At 46.1% G+C, this 21,551-nt stretch overlaps 1 protein-coding gene across 1 annotated transcript; it reads left to right on the top strand.

Moving 5' to 3' along the window:
- Positions 1 to 4,844: 4,844 nt before the first annotated feature.
- Amd1 (adenosylmethionine decarboxylase 1) lies at positions 4,845 to 20,539 on the top strand. The gene is made up of 8 exons (NM_031011.4): positions 4,845 to 5,280; positions 12,746 to 12,832; positions 13,928 to 14,054; positions 15,025 to 15,127; positions 16,275 to 16,317; positions 17,427 to 17,664; positions 17,765 to 17,920; positions 18,561 to 20,539. Exons 1-8 carry the CDS (start codon positions 5,171 to 5,173, stop codon positions 18,696 to 18,698), a joined length of 1,002 nt encoding a protein of 333 aa, NP_112273.3. The 5' UTR covers positions 4,845 to 5,170; the 3' UTR covers positions 18,699 to 20,539.
- The last annotated feature ends 1,012 nt before the right edge of the window (positions 20,540 to 21,551 follow it).

The following is a 21,551-nucleotide window of genomic DNA, read 5'->3' as shown; positions in this document are numbered from 1 at the left end:
GGTTTATCTTTTTTCCCCCCAGTCTGATTTTATACCATTTTGAGTGCATGCAGATAATAATGTCAGTTCTGGGTTCAGGGAACAAGCAAGACAATAAACACAAGTAGTCAAGGAACAAAGAAGGCAATAAGCAAAGTCCTGTGATCACTGTTTCTAGGGGCTCATCAGGATGCCCAAGATACCTGAGCTTACTTCCTATCCTAGCCCAAAGTCGGCTTCCTGCCTGAGCTTACTTCCCTATCCTGGCCCAAAGCCAGCTTCCTGCCAAGCAGCCCCAAAGCTCTGCACAACAGATGACAGATAAAATCTTTAAACAAAAACTGTATACCGCAAGCTGGCTCGAGCCGAGCACCCCGTATTCATTTCTCTCATCACTGTGGATGCAACTAAATGTTTCAGGTTCCCACCACTGCAATGTCCTAGCTATAACAGGCTGTAACCTGGAGTTGTGAGCAGAAAAAAATCCCTTTCTGCAATAAACTGGGTTATTTTGGGTTTTTTGGGTTTTTTTGGTCAGGATATTCTTTTTTTTTCCCCCAGAGCTGAGGACCGAACCCAGGGCCTTGCGCTTGCTAGGCAAACGCTCTTCCACTGAGCTAAATCCCCAACCCTTGGTCAGGGTATTTAATCACAGTACAGAAATGAAACTAGGAGGTTAATACAGTTTAGGTTCATGTAATGATAATACATGTGTAAATAATAATAGTAATAATAATAATAATAATAATGTAGCTAAGTTAAGAGTAAATCTAGAAATCTTTTTCTAAGTGTCAGTTTCCATTCTGCAAGTATTATTTTCTGCCTATAGTAAGTCAACAGAAGCGGCCAAAGGAGGGTAAAGAGACTAAGTACTGTGAGAGGCCAGGGATCCTATTTTAGGGCTTGAAGTATGAAGATGGGAGAAGAGAAGCAGAGAAAAGACAGAGTCTCGGTGTGTGACAAGCCAACTACACTTACAGAAATACAGGAAAAGAGAAGCCCATGAATGCTGTCTTAGGGTCTTACTGCTGTGAGCAGGCACCATGACCAAAGCAACTCCTATAAAGAACAGCATTTAATTGGGGCTGGCTTACAGGTTCAGAGGTTCAGTCCATTTTCATCAAGGGGGGAGCATGGCAGCATCCAGGCAGGCCTGGTGCAGGAGGAGCTGAGAGTTCTACATCTTCATCTGAAGGAAGCCAGGAGCAGACTGAGCATCCTCAGGCAGCTAGGAGGAGGGTCTCCAAGTGCACCCCCACAGTGACACACTTCCTCCAACAAGACCTCAGCTTCTAACAGTGCCACTCTCTGTGCTGAGCATGTGCAGGCCCTCAGAGATGCCTTAGGGTTTGTGCAAGCACAGTTAGAGATGATGATGGCCGATGACCAAGAGGCGAGGGTAGAGGTAACAGAGGTCAGCTGGGTACCCGAGAACAGCCAGGCTTCTGTTTTGATGGGGAGGAGGCCGACTCTGCTGAGAAGCAACCGACCTTCTTAGATACGGTAGCATCCAGATGCTCATTCAGCGTCAGGCAGGCGGGTGCTTCAAAGATCTGAAAGGACCGGGAATGCTTGGGCTGGAGAGAGAGATCCGGATGGTATTTATATGGTATAAGTCAGAAGTTGTGGTCTCACTAAGTAGATCATCTGGAGAAGAGTGTATAGAAAGGAGAAGGCAGGAGGAAGAAAGGGCAAGCAGTCTTGTAGTGTCGGGAAGGAAATCCAGTGTAGAAGGAAGACTGAAGATGGTTGTTTTTCACGAGGGAAGGGTAAGGCTGGGGGTAGGGTCTAGCACACCTGAGGCTCCAGGTTCAATCCCCAGCGCTGGGGGAGGGGTTCGTGTTTCAAGTTAATGTTTCAAAGACTGAAACATTAGAATTGACCAAATGTGGGCCTTGTGAAATACCATTTTATCTAATTCCCAGGGCTAAAAATCCGTTTCTGGGATCTGAAGGAACACTGAAGAGGTTGGAGTGCGAATCTGCCTTTCCCTCTTTTGAGGAGTTTTATAAAAACAAAAGCAAAAACCAAAACCAAAACAAAACAAAACAAAAAAAAAAAAAACGGATGATAGCAGAAGGGAGAAGGGGATGGAGAAGAGGAAGGAATTTTAGGATTGGGGATTTTGAACTGCTAGGAACTCCCAGCGGGCAGAGGTGCTTGTCACCAAGCCTGATGACCTCAGTTTGATCTCTGGGACCTCTATGATGAGAGCAGAGGACCAAGTTCCCCAAGTCGTCTTCTGATCTCCACATGCAAGGTGAGGACACACATGCACACACGCACACACGCATGCACACACACATGCACACACACTCAACACACACACTCAGTGGTACAGCATATGTTTAGCATATGGAAACCCTGGGCTCAATCTCCAGCCTCACTCCAACATCCCAATTGGAGTGTCTACAAAAGAAAATGAGTCCTTATGATCCTGAAATGTAAAAAACGGGAGTAGAGGGGTCTCAAGTTCAATACCAGCCTAGGCTACATAGTTCAGGTCCTTGGGTTTAATCTTTAGGACAAAAATAAAAAAGAGCAGATAGCAGTCTTTTATAAGGTGTGTGTGTGTGTGTGTGTGTGTGTGTGTGTGTGTGTGTGTGCGCGTGTGCGTGTGCATATAGGCAAAATTAAATGAGCACTTATTTTTCTTTAATTGCTTTTAGTTGTTCTGGTTTTTCAAGACGGGGTTTTTCCATGTAGTCCTTGCTGTCCTGGAATTCTTCTGTAGACCGGGCTGGCTTTGAAGTCACAGAAATTCACCCGCCTCTACGCACAGAGTACAGGGACTAAAGGCATGTGTCACCACAGCAGCCTGCTACATAAGCCCTTCTGAAAAGAATTTTGTTTTTATTTTATGGGTATGAGGCTTTGCCTGCATATGCAGATATACATCTTGATCTTGCTGGTGCCCACTGAAGTCAGAAGAGGGTGTGGGGTGCCCTGGACCTGGAGTTACAGATGGTGGTAAGCCAGCATGTGAGCAACAACTGCTCTCAACAACTGAGCCACCCGCCCCTCAAAGTGGAAAGAATGGTCACTGATAGAGACTAGTCTAGGAATGATGACAACTTTGGACATAATCAGTTTTGGGAAATATCTAAGCAAAAATGAACTACCTTAGCCAAAAGTACAAGTGATTTGAGCTTCAGTAGAATAGTCCTTAAGGAAAATTATACATTTTACAAAGAAGCAACGCAATTCATTGACACTGGTTAAGTTAGCCTCTCTCTGACAATAATTTACCTCACCAAGGTTCTTGGCACTTTTGTTAACTTAAATTAGGTTAGGAAAAAGCATAATAGTAACTTAAAAAGCAACTAATTATAAATAATTATAAGCCAAATTATACTTATGCTACAATTAGTGTTTGAGGTTTGTAGGCAGTCTTTTCAATAAGCAACCATCAAATAATTGAATAGCTTGTAAAACATGGAAATATTCCTTTAATCTTTATTTCAAGTATAACTACACCCTCCTCGAGTTACTATTATAATAGAATAAATAGCATTTATTATATTTTGTCCCTATCCCTAGTTTGAGTTGTATGCTTTTAAGAACATGTAATCTCCCTCATCACACAGGTCCTTTCTCAACAAATTTCATAGACATATGAATCCATGCTCTTGTAAGGCAAGAGTTAGCCAACAGTGTCTTCTGCAGTGCATTTCTCTAAGGATAATAGGTCACTCTGTCTTGTGACTATAATAGTTTTTAATTTTATTAGTTTGGGGACTGTCCCCCAGTGTTTCCAAGTAATAACTTTGTTAACATCTTTTGCTACTCAAGATAAAAAAAAAAAAAACCTACTTCGAATTGACCCTTAATTTATACTTTAGATTATCATTAATGAAAACTCCTTGATACCTGTTTATATTATTATTATATACCCGTGAAGATCCTTTTTAGGCATTTGAGATAGCATTGTAAATTTGCGGGATAACTGCTGGTTGAGAGGAATACTTTCAATTAGTTCACCCTTGGAAGAATAGCCTAAGAAAAATATTATCAAATAACCTCGTATTATACTTAATAAAGCTAATTCCTAGAAAGTTTTGCGAACTAAATATCCACCAGTTGACCTAATGGAGTATGGGTGGATAGGTGGCTGCTGGACCTCAGCCAAGTCCTAAGCTAGGCGAGGCACACGGTTGGGGGTAGGTAGCGCCAGAGCCCTCCAAGGCTGGGCGCCACGTTGCTTTTCTCTTTTCTCTTTTGAAATAGGAAGACAGCGCTTCTGGCTATTGTGTAAACCCGTCGAGGGCTGCCTTCATTCCCACAGCAGATAAAGCACAAGCAGAATTAAAGCGCATTCCAATCCGACCCCGGGCAACACGTACGTCACTGACAAACGCTGAATTTTATTGCCTTGGCTGCGTTCCTCTCGAGGAAACACGTGAAAAAAAAAATGGTTTAAAAGAAAAAAAGCACCTCGGCTGAAAGGAGGAACTGCACAGGATCAAAGCCACCACGCCAACCCAGCAGTGGCCACCGCCCCCGCCGAGCCCCGCAGACACCCCTCGAGAATCCCTCGTGTTCTCTGCTAACCAGCTGTATGTAGCGTGGGACAGCCTCGCCTATCTCCCGCTCTCCCCACCAGCTCCACAAGCAATCCCAGCTTCCCAAGTCCCCAGCCGGACAACAGTGAGGTCTCCCGCTCAAGGGACAGCGGCAGCTTCATCTGCAACCAAGCTGGTAGTCCCCTGCACCCCCTGTGGGCCCTCCGCCAGCCAGCCGGCGTTCGGCGACGTTTGACTGACACGAAGCTGCCCCTATGAGACGCGAGGGCGGGGCGATCGCGTCACTTCCTGGCCTGTCGGGGGAGGATGCTTATATAAAGTCTGCGCTCACGCACAACCCTCGCTTACACAGTATGGCCGGCGACATTAGCTAGCGCTCGCTCAACTCTCTCTAACGGGAAAGCAGCGGACTACAAGAGACTGAACTGTATCTGCCTCTATTTCCAACGGACTCACGTTCAACTTTCGCTCACGAAAATAGCCGGGAAAATTTTATTAGTCCTTTTTTTAAAAAAAGTTAATATAAAATTATAGCAAAAAAAAAAAAAAGGAACCTGAACTTTAGTAACACAGCTGGAACAATCCGCAGCGGCGGCAGGAGCGGCGGGAGAAGAGATTTAATTTAGTTGATTTTCTGTGGTTGTTGGTTGTTCGCTAGTCTCACGGTGATGGAAGCTGCACATTTTTTCGAAGGGACCGAGAAACTGCTGGAGGTCTGGTTCTCCAGACAGCAGTCCGACGCAAGCCAGGGATCTGGGGACCTTCGTACCATCCCAAGGTGGGTGCTGGGGCCTGAGGGTGGTTCGCCGTCGCCTCCTGCGAGGCAGGAGTGGCGGCCTCAGGTGGGGCCAGGTCAGCGGGCGGGAACTGGCTTCTCCCGCCGCCGTTGCGGGGCCGCCTGCGCCTGGGGGAGGGGAAGAGAGGAGGCCGGCGCGGCCGCGTGCTCAGGTAACGTCCCCGGCGGACGGGGGAGCCGAGCAGACCGGGCCCCGGCGGGGGGCGCGCGGCCCTCCGGCAGGTGTGGCTCGGTTCGGCGTGCCCGTGCGGGTGAGGGGCGGGCGGAGCACGAGTTGGGCGGGCCGCTGGGCGGCGAGCAGGCCTCCCGCCGCGGGGTAGGCGGCCGCGCGTGGCGCTCGCTCCGGCGGTGGGATTGGGCGGGAGTGGCCGTGTCGCAGTGCCCGGCCCCGCCGACGCCCCGACGTGCCCTGCAGCAGAGGCATCGGGACCCTCTGGGCTTTGCCCCGGAGGCTCCTGACCTTGGGCTGTGTAACCTGTTCCGGAGGCGAGGCGAGGTCGGGGAGAGCGCGGAGGGGTGGAGGAGGGTTTGCCTGCTTTCCAGAGGTACGAGCCGCTCAGCCCGGAGAGCTATTTTATTTGATGCCTTAAGCCGAAGCAAAGGAAGCCTGGGGCCCCTAATCACGCCCGGGCGATCACACGCCGCACGGGACGTGGTTCGGAGAGCTGTTGGTGACCTCGCTATGAGAATCGAGCTTAGAAGCGCGGGTGACACCGAGGATGCATGGACCCGGCGGCGGTGACACCAGCCGCAGGCTTTGGCGGCGGGTATGCGGGCTCCGCTGTGCTCTAAGGCGCACTAATGCGGCTGGAGTGGCGGAGGAACCGGCGTGGTCCGGTTCATTGAGAGGCGGACCAATGAGCTCCTGGGCCCCTCCGGAGCCTGGCCCCAGGGTGTGGACCAATGGGCGTTTTAGGAATGTTGGCTGCGCGGTGCAACCGTCCTCTGACAAAAAGCGAGAAGAGAATCCAGGCGGCCACGTGCTGCCGAGACTTTAAGGCACACTGGGAAACGCAGTTCTTAGTAGTTGCTGCAAACGTTTCCATTGTAGGGCAGAAATGTACCCGTGTCGCTGAGGTCTCAGTTTTCGATCCTCACGCCAGGCGTGTGCCATTTTCAGTTGCAAAACACTTTTCGCGTTTTCTCATAGCAAGCCTAGAGAAGCTTCCTTACTCCTTTTACAAATGGCAAGCTGATTGTGATAGGCGCCAGGACAAGCCAGTGTTAATTTTATTTCCTAGAAAATCTCGGGATGGACTGAAAGAGGGACGCGCTAGGAAATTACAAAGACATTTGGAACTTGACATGAATCTACATAGTATTTCTCCTTGATAATGGGAAGGTTTTCGTTCTCAACTTAGTTGGAAATGCCAGAATGGGATTCTAGAAATGGATCAGAGGTTAAGAGCACTGGCTGTCCAGGGGACCGGGATTCAATTCCCAGCACCCACATAGCAGCTCAACCATTCTGGGGGATTCTGGAGGATCTGACGCCCTCTTCTGACTCCTGAAGGCACTGCACACCTGTGGGGCACATACATGTAGGCAAAGCATCGATAGAATAAAATAATATATATTAATGCTAAAATATAGTAACGCTTGATTAAAGTGGCTTCAGAGTAGAGGAAAGGTGGAGCTTTTTTAAAGGTAGGCTATTTTTTTCCTACCCAGGGTTTCTGTGTGGCCCTGGCTGACCTGATTCACCTGCCTCTGCCTTGGGAGACCCACCACTGACCTGTGCTTTCTGTAAAACTACCTTTATATGTGTGGGTGGATGTGTAACCAGAAACTGAAAATTTTGTTTTGTTTTGATGTGGTTATATCACATAGGAGCTGAAGTCTGTTGGAAAGAACTGAAAGTTGATGGCTTTTTCAGTGACCATCTAGCTGAGGGTGCACTGGTTGTTAGAGGCTTTAAAAAAGTGCCTGGGAAACCGGAGGATAAATCTCCTAGTCAGGGGCTCACAGAGGTTTGCATCTTTTCTGAAATGGAAGTAATAACCATGGGTAGTGGGATGAAAAAACGACATTTACAGTAAGTAGTTAAGGTGTTAACAGCCTTTGATTCTATTCCTTTTTAGGCCAAGGCTGGGGAAGAAAACCGCAATATAGAATGCTAGGTATGAAAGTTGTCAAGAAGCAGTTGTATGTAGCTAAACAATCTTTCAGGGTGGTGGTTGCTTCGAGACAGTTTTTCTGTGTGGCCTTGACTGGTCTTGGAACTCATTAACTTCATTGTATTGCGTAATAAATTTGATAACCAAAAAGTCCTTACCTGTCAGTGCTGAACTCAGTAACTACCAAAATGTGAAGAGACTAAAGGCTGAGGTTAGACAGGTGGGCAGTTAAAGAAGCTGTCCGAATCTGAAGCCTTTTCACACAAGCCTAGTCAAAGGGTAGCTTTAGAAATAGGGATTGCATCGTCACGAGAAGCAGGGAAACGCCTTAAACAAGGTGACCGGGCCTGATCGTTTGTTTAAGATCCGATTGATTATGATGACGTGAGAGTTTTAATAGCAGTTTGGTGATCGCTCTCAAGCTGTAAATCTATGGGGGGAGGTCATTAGGAATTGGTGGCACTGGGGAGGCAGAGGCCATGCTGCTCTACAAGTGAGTTTCAAGCCAGTCAGGTGCTACATGGTGAGATCTGAAACAAATTCAAACAAGTGGATAGTTGTATAACCACATAAGAGAAAGCTACCCAGCAATAATTGAACCATTGTTCTGTGCAACACACGAGTACTGACTGACTGATGTAAGCAGATCTGCTGAGAAAAGAAACCTGACAAGCACACACGCTGTAAGATTTCAGTTCTGTACAACTAGGAGCTGTAGACTAATCTGACAAGACTGGTCAGTGGTGGATTAGAGGCCTTATAAAGGAGCATGAAAGGCCTTTTAAGAATGCATTGCGGGCTGCGGTGTATTATGGCACAAGCTCTTAATCCCTGCATTCGGGAGGCAGAGGAGGGAGGTAGAAGTTAGCCTCGTCTGCATAATCAAGGTCCAGGCAGGTCAGGACCGTGCAAGCAGATTCAGGTTTGTAAGGTCGTCTGGCAAGAACCCAGGGTAAAGGTACTTGATGGACAAGCCTAGAAAATGAGTTTCATCCCCAAAAACAAACCCTTATAAAAAGTTGAAAGAAACCCCTCCCAAGAGTCGTCCTCTGACGTATACAAGTGCACCTTGGTGATTTATCCTTTAATCCTGGAGCTCAGAGGCAGTGGATCTTAATGAACTTGATGATTGCCTGATCTACAATGTCAAAAACAGTTCAACCTTGTGTCTTTTTGGAGGTGCTCTTTAGAAAGTAACGTGCACTTTGGACTCACTTTCTCTTTCATTTAGTTTAGGTTTTGAGGTGGTAGCCAGTCTTCAGATTTCAGGCCTGCCCCACCTGCTGCTAGTGGTGCTCACTGTAATCCCAACAGGAGACCAAGGCAGTAGGGTTTTGGGAGGAGCGTTAGGGTTAGTCTAGGCAAGAGCAGGACCCTGTCTCACGTTTGGCCAAGTGCTAGGACCTGCACCCTGAGGAGAACCCAGGTGTCATTTTAAGTTGGTTCTTGTAACCCTGGCAGGGAGGCAGGACAAGTAATGCCATGGGCTGGCTAGTGAGCCCTGTCTGAAGGGAGCTGGCCGCTCCCACCAGTGTACACACGGTTTAGTTGTTGGTAGTAATTTTCTCTGGTAACTCTTGTTAGGCCCCATTCAAGTGTTCTTGCTAATCTCAGAGTTTGGAAGACGTTTTCTCCTGAAGGTTTTGATTTTATATTACATATGGGATTGGATATTTTGTGTGTGGTGTGAGGGAATAGATTCTTTAGGCAAAATGGGTCCATCTTTCTAAGCCAAGACAAAGTTCAAAAGACATTAGCCTTTGAGAGTACTCCGTCTTCTGACATACCCTAAGCAAATGAGAGATTCCTTTTATAGGCTTTGATTTATTGTTTTTGCTTTTATTTGAAGGGTGTGCACTTGATTAGGTGTTGGTAGCAGTCAGAAGGGGGTGTCAGGCTCCATTAGCCAGAGTTACAGGCAGATGTGAACTGCCTGACTTGGATGGTGGGTGCTGAGGCCTGAGTTCATTTATTTATTCGGAGGCAGGGGTCTTTCTGTAGAGTCCTGGCAGTCTTGTCTGTCTTGGAGCTCGGTTTATATAAACCAGGTTGGCCTTTGAGGTGAGGATCCCCCTGCTGCTGCACCCAGCCTACAGTGCCATCAGGCTGAGCCGTCGCCCAGTGTGCAACCCTTTAACAAAGGGAAACCTTGGCTGATGCAGTTGGTTTAAACAATGACTTGACTGGATGGAGAGGTGTGTGGTGTGGGTGATGTAGATAGATGGCTGAGGGAGGAACGGTCTGTGTGGGGTGGGCTTTAGAATCCACTTGACCATACAGACCAACAGTGGAAGCCTGTCCAAAAATGAGACTGGTCTATTCTCAGTAATAAGGTTAAGTTGGGTGGGAAATTCCCCTGGCAATGGAGAAGATAAATGCATTATTTGAAAAATATTAGAGACTTTTAAATTGATGGTAGAAGTAATATTTAGAATTGGTGGGATATTCTTAGCCTGCTTTAAGGGACATTATAAGCAAGATAAAATTTTGAGTAAAGGATTGTCGTTGTTAAAGATCATACTTTCTGAGCTCATTTCTTTGACTACTGTTACACGGGTATAGGAGTTCTTTCTGGTCGTTTTACACAGAATTTACAGTGCGTTGCCAGAAACCCTTTTAGTGTGAGCTTCCCACAGCAGCTGTTTTGTGCTGCACGTGTGCAAGTGTTTCTTCCTGTGGGGCAGAGGGCAGCTAGCACAGCTCTGTTCTTCCCATCGCCCTTTCCCCTCTGGTTCTGGGGTCAAACGCAGGTGCTACAATCACCATTGAGTCATCTTTTTAATCTCAATGTAAGAAGTATACACTGAGCATACTGGCAGCAATAGAGAAAATAGCACAGATAAATTGGGGACAAGTTTGGTTTAGAGGTTTGTGTGCGTGCATGCAGGTGCCCTCGGAGGCCAAAAGAGCATGGGATGTCCTGTAAGTAGCCATAATCCTTCCCTCAGTTACTTTTGACATGTGGAGTAATTATTGGGTTAGTTAGGGTTAGGTGATCTGAGTATAGTATGACTCGGAAACAGACTTGACTTAGTCAGGCTTTGTGCTCACTACTTTGGCGTCAGTTGAGTTTTAAACAGTCACTAGGTAAACTGGACTTTGAAACCAGCCACTTGGGGAGTGATATGCAGTGTAACCACTTAGGTTTGTGAGTTGAGATCTCTGGACAACTTGGTGGAGATCTCCGCCCAGCTGGGTCTGGGAGTCTGTGCCATGGTTTTATCAGCCTTTGAGGTGACTAGAGTGTGACTGCTCTGTCTGATCTCATTCCCTCTCCCACCAGTACTGTTGTGATTTCCTGTGGGCTTTGTTAAATGTCTACAGCTTACTTATCCATAAATAAGTATGTATACTTACGCAGGGTAAAGATGACGAAGACTAATGGTGTGGTAGAGCAAGAGATAAAGGTCTGTATGTGTGCAGTGTATAGTTAATTTCTCCAGATAAGCTCTCATCAGTCCTTAAGCTTGTGTAACCTGTACTTGTTAAACCAAGCAACCCTTTCCCTCGGGCCTCATCAACAACCTTTAAAGTGTTTCATGTATAATTTGGGTTTTCTGCCTGCATGCATAACACTGAAACTGGAGTTCCAGTTAATGGGCCTCAGTTGTGGGTGCTGGAAATCAGACCCAGGTCCTTTTGAACCTTTTTAGCACTTGACTTAGAATGGTAAGAATATTTATGACTAATGCTAACATGCCCTTCCTTGGTTTATCTATTTATAGGATTTGGTGGAATTTTCTTTTTCTAAGCTACTGAAAGTTGCACTGGGACAGTGTTCTAAACCTTACTGGGTGGGGCAGGTCATACTCTAATCGTGCGCATTTTTACTTTGAAGGGCAAGCTGGGTTGGAGCTCACCTTATGTGTGCTGGGTGGGTCCTGAGTATTGTGAGGTTGGGGTTGGCTTGTAGCTGCCATAGCCTCTCTGGTGCTAGGTTATAAGCCTATTCACGGGCACTGAGCACAATGCCTGGCTTTGCCTATGCTGTTCAACCTAAGACAACTTTATTGTGCTTCCTCCGTTGTAGCAACCCGGCATGCTTCTACCTCAAGTGACAGTGATACTCAAAGTAGTCCTCATTTTTTTTCTGTCTTGGAATGAAAGGAAGCAGTTGAATAAAGGTCTCAGGTCAAACAGTTGGAGTTATCAACCAAGTGATTATGTATGAAGGCTCATGCACTTAGAGCCAGAAGCTCAAGACATAGAATTAAAGGCAGTACACACTGTGCATGTGGGCACAGTATGATGGGAAACATGCCTGGGATCCAGACTTGGGAGGCAGAGGCGAGTAAGTGAAGGACAGCCAGGGCTATACAGTTAGACCCGGTCTCAAACAAAAACCAGATTGAAACAGTTGACCACAGTAGCACATCCCCCCAACCCCCCCGCCCCCGTGTGTGTGTGTGTGTGCAGAGCCTTACTAGAACCTACAGTAGTCTATCCGTGTATATGGTTATTTGTGTCGATTAAAGGCAGAACTGAGCAGTTTCATGAGAGATTTATCTGCCTTGGAGCAGTGATGTGCTCTAACATTACGAGGCATGGTGACTCTTGGATGGGAAAGCTCTGTTGCTGGTGTTGTCTGTTTAGGAAGTACCCTGGGGTACCATTATTAGAAAACAGTGCAGTAGGGATGCCTGCCTGTAGTAACTGCTGCACTCGTTGGTCTGTTTGTATGTCTGATTTCAGATGTTAGCGTAGTGTTGGAACTGGTGGCCGGCAGAGACAGTAGCCCGTTAGGATCACACACTACTCTAGCACCCGGGCCAGTGTTTCCTACACGGGACAGCTGCTACTGAGGAGGCCCTTGGCAACATAAGGCCAAGGGTGTTTGTACCTCATGTAAAGGCCTCAGACCCCAACAAGGAAGTATGTGGAGTGTGTGTGAGTGTGAGTGTGTCACGCGCGCGTGTGAGATTTGCTTAGATAGTGGGTGGAGAAATTACTCCCTGATAAAGAGGTTGAGTCTCAGCCACCATGTGGCAGCTCACAACTGTCTGGAACTTCCGTTCCTAAGGGTCTGACACCCTGCTATGGCTCCTGTGGGCACTGCATGTGTGTAGTGCATAGACAGTGCATCTGAGCTGGAGGCCAGCCTGTGTACATGATACATGCCCAGGACAGTCCTGTCTCAAAGTAAGTAAATGGACAAATGGTCTTAGTCACTGCGTTAATATCTCTATTAAAAACTAGAAATAGAACCTGGGCAGGGTGCTGCTTGCCTATCTTGGACTGGGGTTCAGTCTCTAGCAGTGGGGGGCAAAGGTTTTCTTGAACAGGAAGGTGGTGGAGATAAGCACCGTAATCACTGTGTTTGTTGGTGACAGATCCGAGTGGGATGTCCTTCTGAAGGATGTGCAGTGCTCAATCATAAGTGTGACAAAGACTGACAAGCAGGAAGCTTATGTACTCAGGTAGGTGCTGTGCAGCGTGGCCTGAGTAAGTAGCCGTCCGTGCGCTCCTGCGATCCTTGCTTTAGTTCTTCAGCTTACCATCTGGTATGGACTGTGACCTGTGTTTCTAGGTAGGTTTTTGTTTTAAGCCTTGCCTGGCAGCTCGTTGTGACTGTGGCCATATTTCCCACATGGTTAGCAGCAGTATCTGTCGGATGAAAGATAAGGAATGATAAGTACAATGTCTGTATTCTAATATCTACCCCACTCTTACTGATCTCTGCCAAGGTTTGAAACTTTGCTCATTACAACCAGGTTGCTGTATTAGTGTATATACAAAAGCCATTATTGTTAACCTTTTAAAATTGGTATGAAGTCAATTTAATCAATAAACACTTTGGGTGCTTAGTTTAGGTGGGCCTTAGTGGCCTTGGGTTAAATACTGTATATAATATAGTATCTTTTTTTTTTAAACTAAGTTTGTGCTTGGCATAGGCAGATGTTTACCAAACTACTGCCTTGCAAACTATGCCACACAGATGTAATAAGTAAAAACATTGATTTCCTTAGGAATCTTTTTATCTACTTGGAGCAGTTAAGAACAGTGGTGTGTGTGAGCAGTGGTGCCCATGACGAGGCGGGCTGTGAATGTAGTGAATAGCAGTGGGCACAGCGACATGAGCTGTGCTTGGTCAGGCCCTCGTGTGGTGTCCAGACATGAGAATGAACGTCACACAAAGCCAAATACTGTTCACACTAAAGTAAGTCACACCCTGGCAGGGAAATGGCTGGACTTGGAACGTGTGCTAATTAGCAAGGTTATACGGATGGAGGTAAATGTGTGTAACCTCACACATTCTGAATCCAGCCAATAGTCATGTATGGCCGTGAGTGGAAGAGAAAGACAAAGGCTGACTTGGGAGGTGAGAAAGGGAGGGGTGCGTGTCATAAGCTGTAGAAGGATATAAAGCTAATTGTTTTTCTACTTTGGTGGTAGTTTGGTTTGGATGGTTAAATGCATAAATACATCCAACAGTGATTAAAAACAGACGTGCTGATTGTACTCTCGGTAACCCCTGATGCAGTGGTGATGCCCTTGTGCTTTTTCTGTTGCAGTGAGAGTAGCATGTTTGTCTCCAAGAGACGTTTCATTTTGAAGACATGTGGTACCACCCTCTTACTGAAAGCACTGGTTCCCCTGTTGAAGCTTGCTAGGGACTACAGTGGGTTTGACTCGATTCAAGTAAGTACGCAGACATTGTGTAAACTGAGTAGTTCCGTTCTGATGGATTTTAATGGTTTACCTCAAGGAATGGAATGTCATTAAAATCTCAGAATTGGTTTCTTTGCACCTGTGGTTGGGATTGAACCTAAGGCTTTCCACATGCTAGTCAAATGCTGTCACTAAACTGCTGCCTGCCAGGTTAATCCTGGGCTTTGGCTCTTTTGTTTTGTAATAGAGGAAATGTTATTCACCAGGCTTGCTCAAGCTCAATCCTTCTGCCTTTTCTTCCAGAGTTCTGGAATTACACGTTAGCATACCCAGCCTGCTTTGTGGGGTGGGAAGGGGGGGGGGGGGGCTGGCTTTGGAGCCCTAGCTGCTCTCAAATTTATCCTCTTTGTTTTAGTGTCCTTAGTGCTAAGACTAGAGCTGTGAACCACCATTGCCACCCTAGCATAGATTTGATAAGGACTCCACCATCCTTGTGAGAAAGTTAAGCATTGGCACTTGATTGTGCTGCTGACTGTTGAGAACACTTGCCATGCAAGTTTGTCATCGATTTATCCCCAGAGCCCACCAAAGGAGGGAGAGGTGACTCCACATTTGTCCTCTGACCTCCACATATACACATGGTACACATACATGCACAATATATTGATCTATGTTGTCCCATAGCTTTGGTCAATATACAGAAACCAGTCCTCCAAGCTGGATTTGGTGGCTGCACACTTGCGATCCCAGCTTTGGTTTGGGGCTGCTAGAGCAGGAGGAACAAACTGGTCTCCACAATGAGACCCTGCTTGCTTGCTTGCTTGCTTGCTTGCTTGTTAATTTGTATGAGTCTTGCCTATAACATATATGTGTGCCCTAGTGCTCATGAGGACAGAATAGGGCATCAGATCCCTGGGGCTACAGTTAGAGTGGCTTTTGAGTCTCCATGAGTGCTGGGAAACAAACTTTAATCTTAAAAGATCTTTCTCTCTTTTTTAAGAGCTTCTTTTATTCTCGTAAGAATTTCATGAAGCCTTCTCACCAAGGGTACCCACACCGGAATTTCCAGGAAGAAATCGAGTTTCTTAATGCAATTTTCCCAAGTAAGTAAACCTAGAGTATAATGACTCTTGCCGTTTAGAGCTGGGTGGGTATTTTGTGTTTGTTTCTAAGATGGGTTTCATGATAGCCCGTGCTGGTCTGGATCTGACCTGGAACACCAGGAGTTGTTTACACTGCTTGATGCTGCGGGGTTCATTTTATTTATGTTCTGCTTACCTGGATGTTATAAAGACTTCAGACATGTTAGTTGTGTGGGTAAAACAGTACAGTTGTATTATGCACGTGTGAAAATAATGTGGCCAGAGTGAGTTTGTGGCAAGTGAGGCAGTAGGGCATGCACCGTACTCATGGTGACTAAGTAGACTGCAGGGATGCTTGAGGTTAAACATTCAGGGCCAGAGTGGACCAGATAGTGAGAACGTGTTTCAAAAACAGTTGGCCGGGGAGATAGCTCAAGGAGTTGTAAGTGAACTTGCTTCACAAGGACCCAAATCTGATCCCCGTACCTACATTTAAAATAAAAGCAAAGGCGCCAGGTACTGGGGCTGGAGGGGTTTAATGCTGGAGCTAGGGAGGCAGAGACTGGATCCCCATGGCCCATAACCCGGCCTGTTCTGCAGACTTAGATATGTACAGCTCACAAATAGTGGTGAGTACACGTGTAGCATGCATGAGGCCCTGAATTGATCTTCAACACTACAAGAAAGAAATAAGACTTGAGACACTTGCCTGTAAGTTATGATATCAGACGCTACGTGCTGCCAGAGGGGTGGATCTTAACTTAGCGCCATTTCCAAGTTGGTTTACTGGGCTAAGGGAAATCTGGAAACCGTTTGGGAAGAATATGTAAGTAAAACAGCTAAAAAAAGTGCCCTGTGGGATTTTTAGGAAGAAGGTAAGCATTCTACAAGGTCACCAGCATCAGTGGCAGCCAGATAAAATGCCTCCACAGCAAAGGGGAGGTGTAGAGTGATTTAGAAAGGACCTAGACTTGATTGCTGGTACCAGCGTGGTAATGGATCTGCTGCCTCTGATGTGCGGGCATAGAATACCCATGTAGCCCCTGTAAACTCATTCATGGAAACAAGACAGCAACGCAGATGTTTTTCCTGTTGGGACTCACTCTAATTTCCCGTCACTGGTGCTATTAAGTGATTTGTTTTTAAGAAAAGTCCTCTTTCCTCACAGACGGAGCAGCATATTGTATGGGACGTATGAATTCTGACTGTTGGTATGTGGTTTTAGTTTGGCTTTGTTGCCTTTGTATGTGGGGGTGGGGTTAGGGGAGAAGGGTGTTCTAAGCTAGACCTAGTAACCTACCCCAGTTAATCCTAGCTATTCTGGAGGCTGAGGCAAGAGGGACAAGACCAATAAAGTCAACTTAGGGCAATAAAATAAAAAGAAAAGATGAGAGGTCTATCTCAGTGGTACAATGTACTTAGCCTGTGTGTGGCCCTGGGATTGTCCTTTAATACTGTAAATGTGTTTTTAAGCACAGTTGGAAATTTTGTTGTGGGAGGCAGTTTCACTGTGTGCCTTGCTGGCCTTGAATTCTGCTCTGTAGACCAGTGTCGGTGTCTTTGCCTGCGTCCTGAGAGATGGAATTAAAGGATGCTAGCATGTCTGTTGAAGTTGTTGTGCAAGTTTTGTTTGTCTGATCATTCATCTCCTACCCATAACTTCCCTGGTCTGCACCTGGTCTTCTTAACCTGTCGTTTAAAGTTTTAGCCAAGCCTCTTACTCTCTCTTACCCCTCTTGCTCTTTGTATTTCTCTGTTCTTGTCCTCATCCCCCTCTTCCAAGTGCCTATGGCCAGCCGCCTTTCCTCTCTTCTTCTACTCTTCTCTCATTAAACCTCTCCACGTGGAAAAAAAAAAAAAAGTTTTAGCCAAGCATCGGTGGTGCAAGCCTTTAATCTTGCACTGCACTCGGATGCAAGGGCAGGTAGATCTCTTAGGTTTGAGATCAACCTGGTCTACAGAGTGAGTTCCAGGACAGCCATAGCTACAATGAAGCCCTGCCTAGAAATAATACATGTTCATTGCTCACATCTACTCATGCAGTTACGGCTTCATCCATCAGCCGCCTTAGATAGATAGAACGCTTACAGAAAACTGACTTCAGAGGCCGCCAGTCTTTCCTGAAGATTGGGAGCTCAGGAAGCACCCCCTTTCCGCTACAGGCGGATGTCATGCAGGCAACTGCAGCTGCTATGAGGCTTTAAAATATGGGTGGGCATTATGAAGAGGGGGCATGGGCTTTTTTGGGTTTTGTTTTTTATGACTCAGTTTCTATGTAAACTGTCAGCTCTGAAGTAAAACCTGCTTTACTTGTACATAGGTACCTGTACACTTTGGATCTCCCAGAGAGCCGAGTAATCAATCAGCCAGATCAAACCCTGGAAATTCTGATGAGTGAGCTTGACCCAGCAGTTATGGACCAGTTCTACATGAAAGATGGTGTTACTGCAAAGGATGTCACTCGTGAGAGTGGAATTCGTGACCTGATACCAGGTTCTGTCATTGATGCCACACTGTTCAATCCTTGTGGCTACTCAATGAATGGAATGAAATCGGATGTGAGTGGCTCGCAGTCTGAATAAATTTTTGTGTCTTCTCCTGTCTGTCAGTAACAGCCTTTGTTTGATATTAACTTACTGTTAATAACTTTTCTCTAAGGGAACATATTGGACTATTCACATCACTCCAGAACCAGAATTTTCTTATGTTAGCTTTGAAACAAACCTAAGTCAGACCTCCTATGACGACCTGATCAGGAAAGTTGTGGAAGTCTTCAAGCCAGGAAAATTTGTGACCACCTTGTTTGTTAATCAGGTACCTTGACCTCTGTTTTATTTTTTTCCTTTTTGGGTATTCAGTGTCTTATATATGCTAGGCAACTAGTGTGGTTGTTACAAGGTGACCTATCTTACCACTGTGTGTCACAGGGCCACTCCCTGTGCTGCCTGGCAGTGGTGGCTCATTAGGTTTTTAGCAGTCCTGTTCTGTATGGATCTCCTTTTAATGAGCTCCTGCTCCGCTGATCTCCCTGTTGACAACCCTGCTTCCCAGCCCAAATGGAGATAAACAAACAAACTGCCACGCCTTGGGGTAGGAGAGAGATCAGTAGCTAAGGCACCCGGATTCATCTCAGCATCCATTGCAGGAGGCTCACAATGAGAAATGCATGCCCACTTTGCCCAGGGGCACGTACACACAAACACACACTCTTTTAAAATGCACAGTTAAGACGCACCAGAAGGGAACATCAGATCCCATTACAGATGGTTGTGAGCCACCATGTGGCTGCTGAGATTTGAACTCAGGACCTCTGGAAGGGCAGTCAGTGCTCTTAACTGCTGAACCATCTCTCCAGCCCAAAATGCAGTTTAAGATACATCTATTCGTGGCATTACTGTTTTGTCTGGAAATATGCTGGTGGTCAGAAGTACTAATGCTTGTTTCTTTTTCCCAGAGTTCTAAGTGTCGCACAGTGCTTTCTTCGCCCCAGAAGATTGACGGTTTCAAACGTCTTGATTGCCAGAGCGCTATGTTCAACGATTACAATTTTGTTTTTACCAGTTTTGCTAAGAAACAGCAACAACAGAGTTGATTAGGAAAAATGAAAAAGAAAAAACGCAAAAAGAGAAGACACACAGGAGGTGGTGGCTGCTTTCTAGATGTTGATCCTGGGGGCCATGCTGACCGTGACCACCACCTTGTAGCTGCAGAAAGCCCTAGGTGTAATGATAGTGTAATCATTTTGAAGTGTATGCATTATTATATCAAGGAGTTAGATATCTTGCATGAATGCTCTCTTCTGTGTTTAGGTGTTCTATGCCACTCTTGCTGTGGAACTGAAGTGCATGTAGAAAAGAACTCTGACTGTATGAATCTTTACGACACTTGTGAAAACGATTCGACTTGGTTTATGCACAGCGTAATATTTCTGCAGGCATCGTCCAAAATCCCCCACAGACAAGGCTTTCGTCCCCATTAGATGCGGCCTCAGCTGACCATTGGCGACTGTTCTATTTGCTGCCAGAGTTTTTACATCCAGTTACCTCCACTTTCTAGAGCATATTCTCTACTAATGTTCAAAACCGATTTCTACTTCATACAGGTGTCTTATGCAATGGCAATTAAAGTTTTCTTCCACAAGTTGAGTCTTTGTAAGGAAATGATTCCAGTTGCTTGTTTTGTGTTCTACTGTTTTAGTAATTGCTCCTGCATTTATAGTCCTATGGTTTTTTCACTACCCCTGATGAAGCAATACACGGTCACACTGTGGGCTTACATTGTAATCTTCATCCCAGATGGGAGCTCAGAGACGGTCCCTTGCTCATTTTTCCCTAAGATGTAGAATGTGGCCTTGCTATTGGCATGCCCTTCTGTGGAAGATAAATGATGGAAGTGAAAGTATCCCGGGGGTGAGCAAGGAGAACCAACCCATGGCAGTGATGGGCTGTGCAGTGCACTCCGAGCTCTCACAGTGGAGTGCCCACCATGCCTTCACTAACTCACTGAGCAGTGATAGGGATGCCCACCAAGTCAGAGCAGAAATCTAACCCTAAGGATTCTCACCTCGGTAAGTGCCGCCATTGCCACCACTTTACTAAAGGAAGTTTCCGCTCAGAGGAGAGTCTGTACTTCCCGCCTGTCCTAATGTCAGCTGTTCTCTCTGGTCTTTCACCATGGCGTTCAGATGCTCAAATGAACGGCTGATCGGCCGCAGGGAGGACTCTCCGGGTTACTGGGCCTGGAGAATGGAGAAACAGCACGGTATTCTGACAGTTAATGGCACCAGAGATGCGGGCTTTCAAGAGCTGGCCTGTTAGTGGCATTTTTAAGCAGAAAAGAGCAAACTAGACGAAGTTCCCTATTTATTGCCCTCCCACTGTTTCCTTGGCAGTTTCTGGACTGGCGCAATGATGCCTTGTTCCTTCCGTATTTATAACGAACGAAACACTTTTTTAGCGTTTCTAAGCATGGAGTCTACTTGGTTTGAAATCAAGTGGTTGGAACACTGTCTGGATTTTTACTTTACGCAGTGTTGATTGAACGCTTCGTTGGGGAAGCCTTCAGTCCGCTTCATCGGTCTGTTCTGTAATGAGCACAGCACACCTAGTTTGAATTGCTGTTTGGAGGGCCAGTGCTTATTTGAGCTGGGTCTTGTAACCCAGTAGATTTTGGCTTGAGGTCTGACTCCCCCATCTTACGAAATTAAGAATTCTAATGTTGGAAATTGCATAGGGTTTGCGTGGAAAAAAGCCCAGGAAAAAAAAAAAAAAAAAACAGAAGGCGGACTAGTGATCTAGTGTGATTACAGGCGGGGAAGTTTTGGTGCCATAATTTCTTTGTTGGTGTTGGACTTTTAATCAGCTGAAATGTATTTCTGTACCACAATGTAAGCTTCAATAAAAGTTTGCTTAATTGTCTAGTAACATCCAGAAAGTTTTCTGTTTGGTGTCTGCTTAACCAAAACACGGAGGATTTCAAACATTTGACGGTAGGAGTGACAACCTTAATTAAGCTCAGTAGGGCTGCATATACAATGTTCTATTGAAGTTTGGCAAGTACATCAGCTCTTGGTCATTTTAAAGTGTCTAGTAAGCTGAAAGTAGGCAAAGATACTTTGATTTTGATGAGATGGGCTTATGTTAGAAGATACCTTGCTGGTTTTCTGTTTAAGGAAAAGGGGGTGTGGGAGTGTGGCTGGAGAGACAGCTCAGCAGTTAAGAGCACTGACTGTTCTTCCAGAGGTCCTGAGTTCAATTCCCAGCAGCCACATGGTGGTTCACAACCACCTGTAATGGGACCAGATTCCCTCTTCTGGTGTGTCTGAAGACAGCTACAGTGTACACGTACACATTAAATAAATCTTTAAAAACTAAGAGGAGGGTTTAGAATTACTCTAGGCTTGAAGTAGCCCAAGGCAAGAGGCTCACTTGAGTGCTATGGCTGTGTGTATGTACCACCTCCTAAGAATAGACATCCTAGTTTTATTCTGACAGAAATGTGCTGATTCTGTCTGGCTCCCCATTCTCCTGCTGTAATGGGAGAGGTGCTGCTGACTCTGCTTGTTCTGTGCCTTCAGAGGCCGTCATCCCATGAATTGCTTGTTTCTCTTGAGTTCTGTACTTTCCTTCCTGACTTCTGGTTTTCTGTTTCCTTTGGTCAAAAAGTGCTGGTCCCTGTGTGATAGGTGGTCAGAAGGCCAAGCAATTGCTGTTAACTTTGACATTAAAATTCCCAGAGTATACCGCTGTGTGGTTTTGGTGACACCAGAGTCTTGGACACATACAGGGGCCTTACATGGATGTCTGGCAAACAGTCCGCCCTTACCTGTGCATTGAACATTGGAGTGGAATAAAGAGGCTGCCCACCAAGGCTGGTGGCCTACGTGAGGACCATCTCCCACCAGCTGCTAGCTCCATGTATGCCCCCTTACACACAGTGCGAGATC

This window comes from Rattus norvegicus, chromosome 20 (assembly GCF_021556685.1).
Source record: "Rattus norvegicus strain SHRSP/BbbUtx chromosome 20, alternate assembly SHRSP_T2T, whole genome shotgun sequence".
NCBI lineage: Eukaryota > Metazoa > Chordata > Mammalia > Rodentia > Muridae > Rattus > Rattus norvegicus.
This window is presented reverse-complemented; position numbering and strand designations above follow the sequence as displayed.

Excerpts from the sequence above, each read along its gene's own strand:
- Amd1 (NM_031011.4), top strand. The coding sequence starts at position 5,171 with ATGGAAGCTGCACATTTTTTCGAAGGGACCGAGAAACTGCTGGAGGTC. Across the intron at positions 16,318-17,426 it reads CGTATGAATTCTGACTGTTG|GTACCTGTACACTTTGGATC; the intron begins GTATGTGGTTTT and ends ACTTGTACATAG. Across the intron at positions 17,921-18,560 it reads CCACCTTGTTTGTTAATCAG|AGTTCTAAGTGTCGCACAGT; the intron begins GTACCTTGACCT and ends TCTTTTTCCCAG.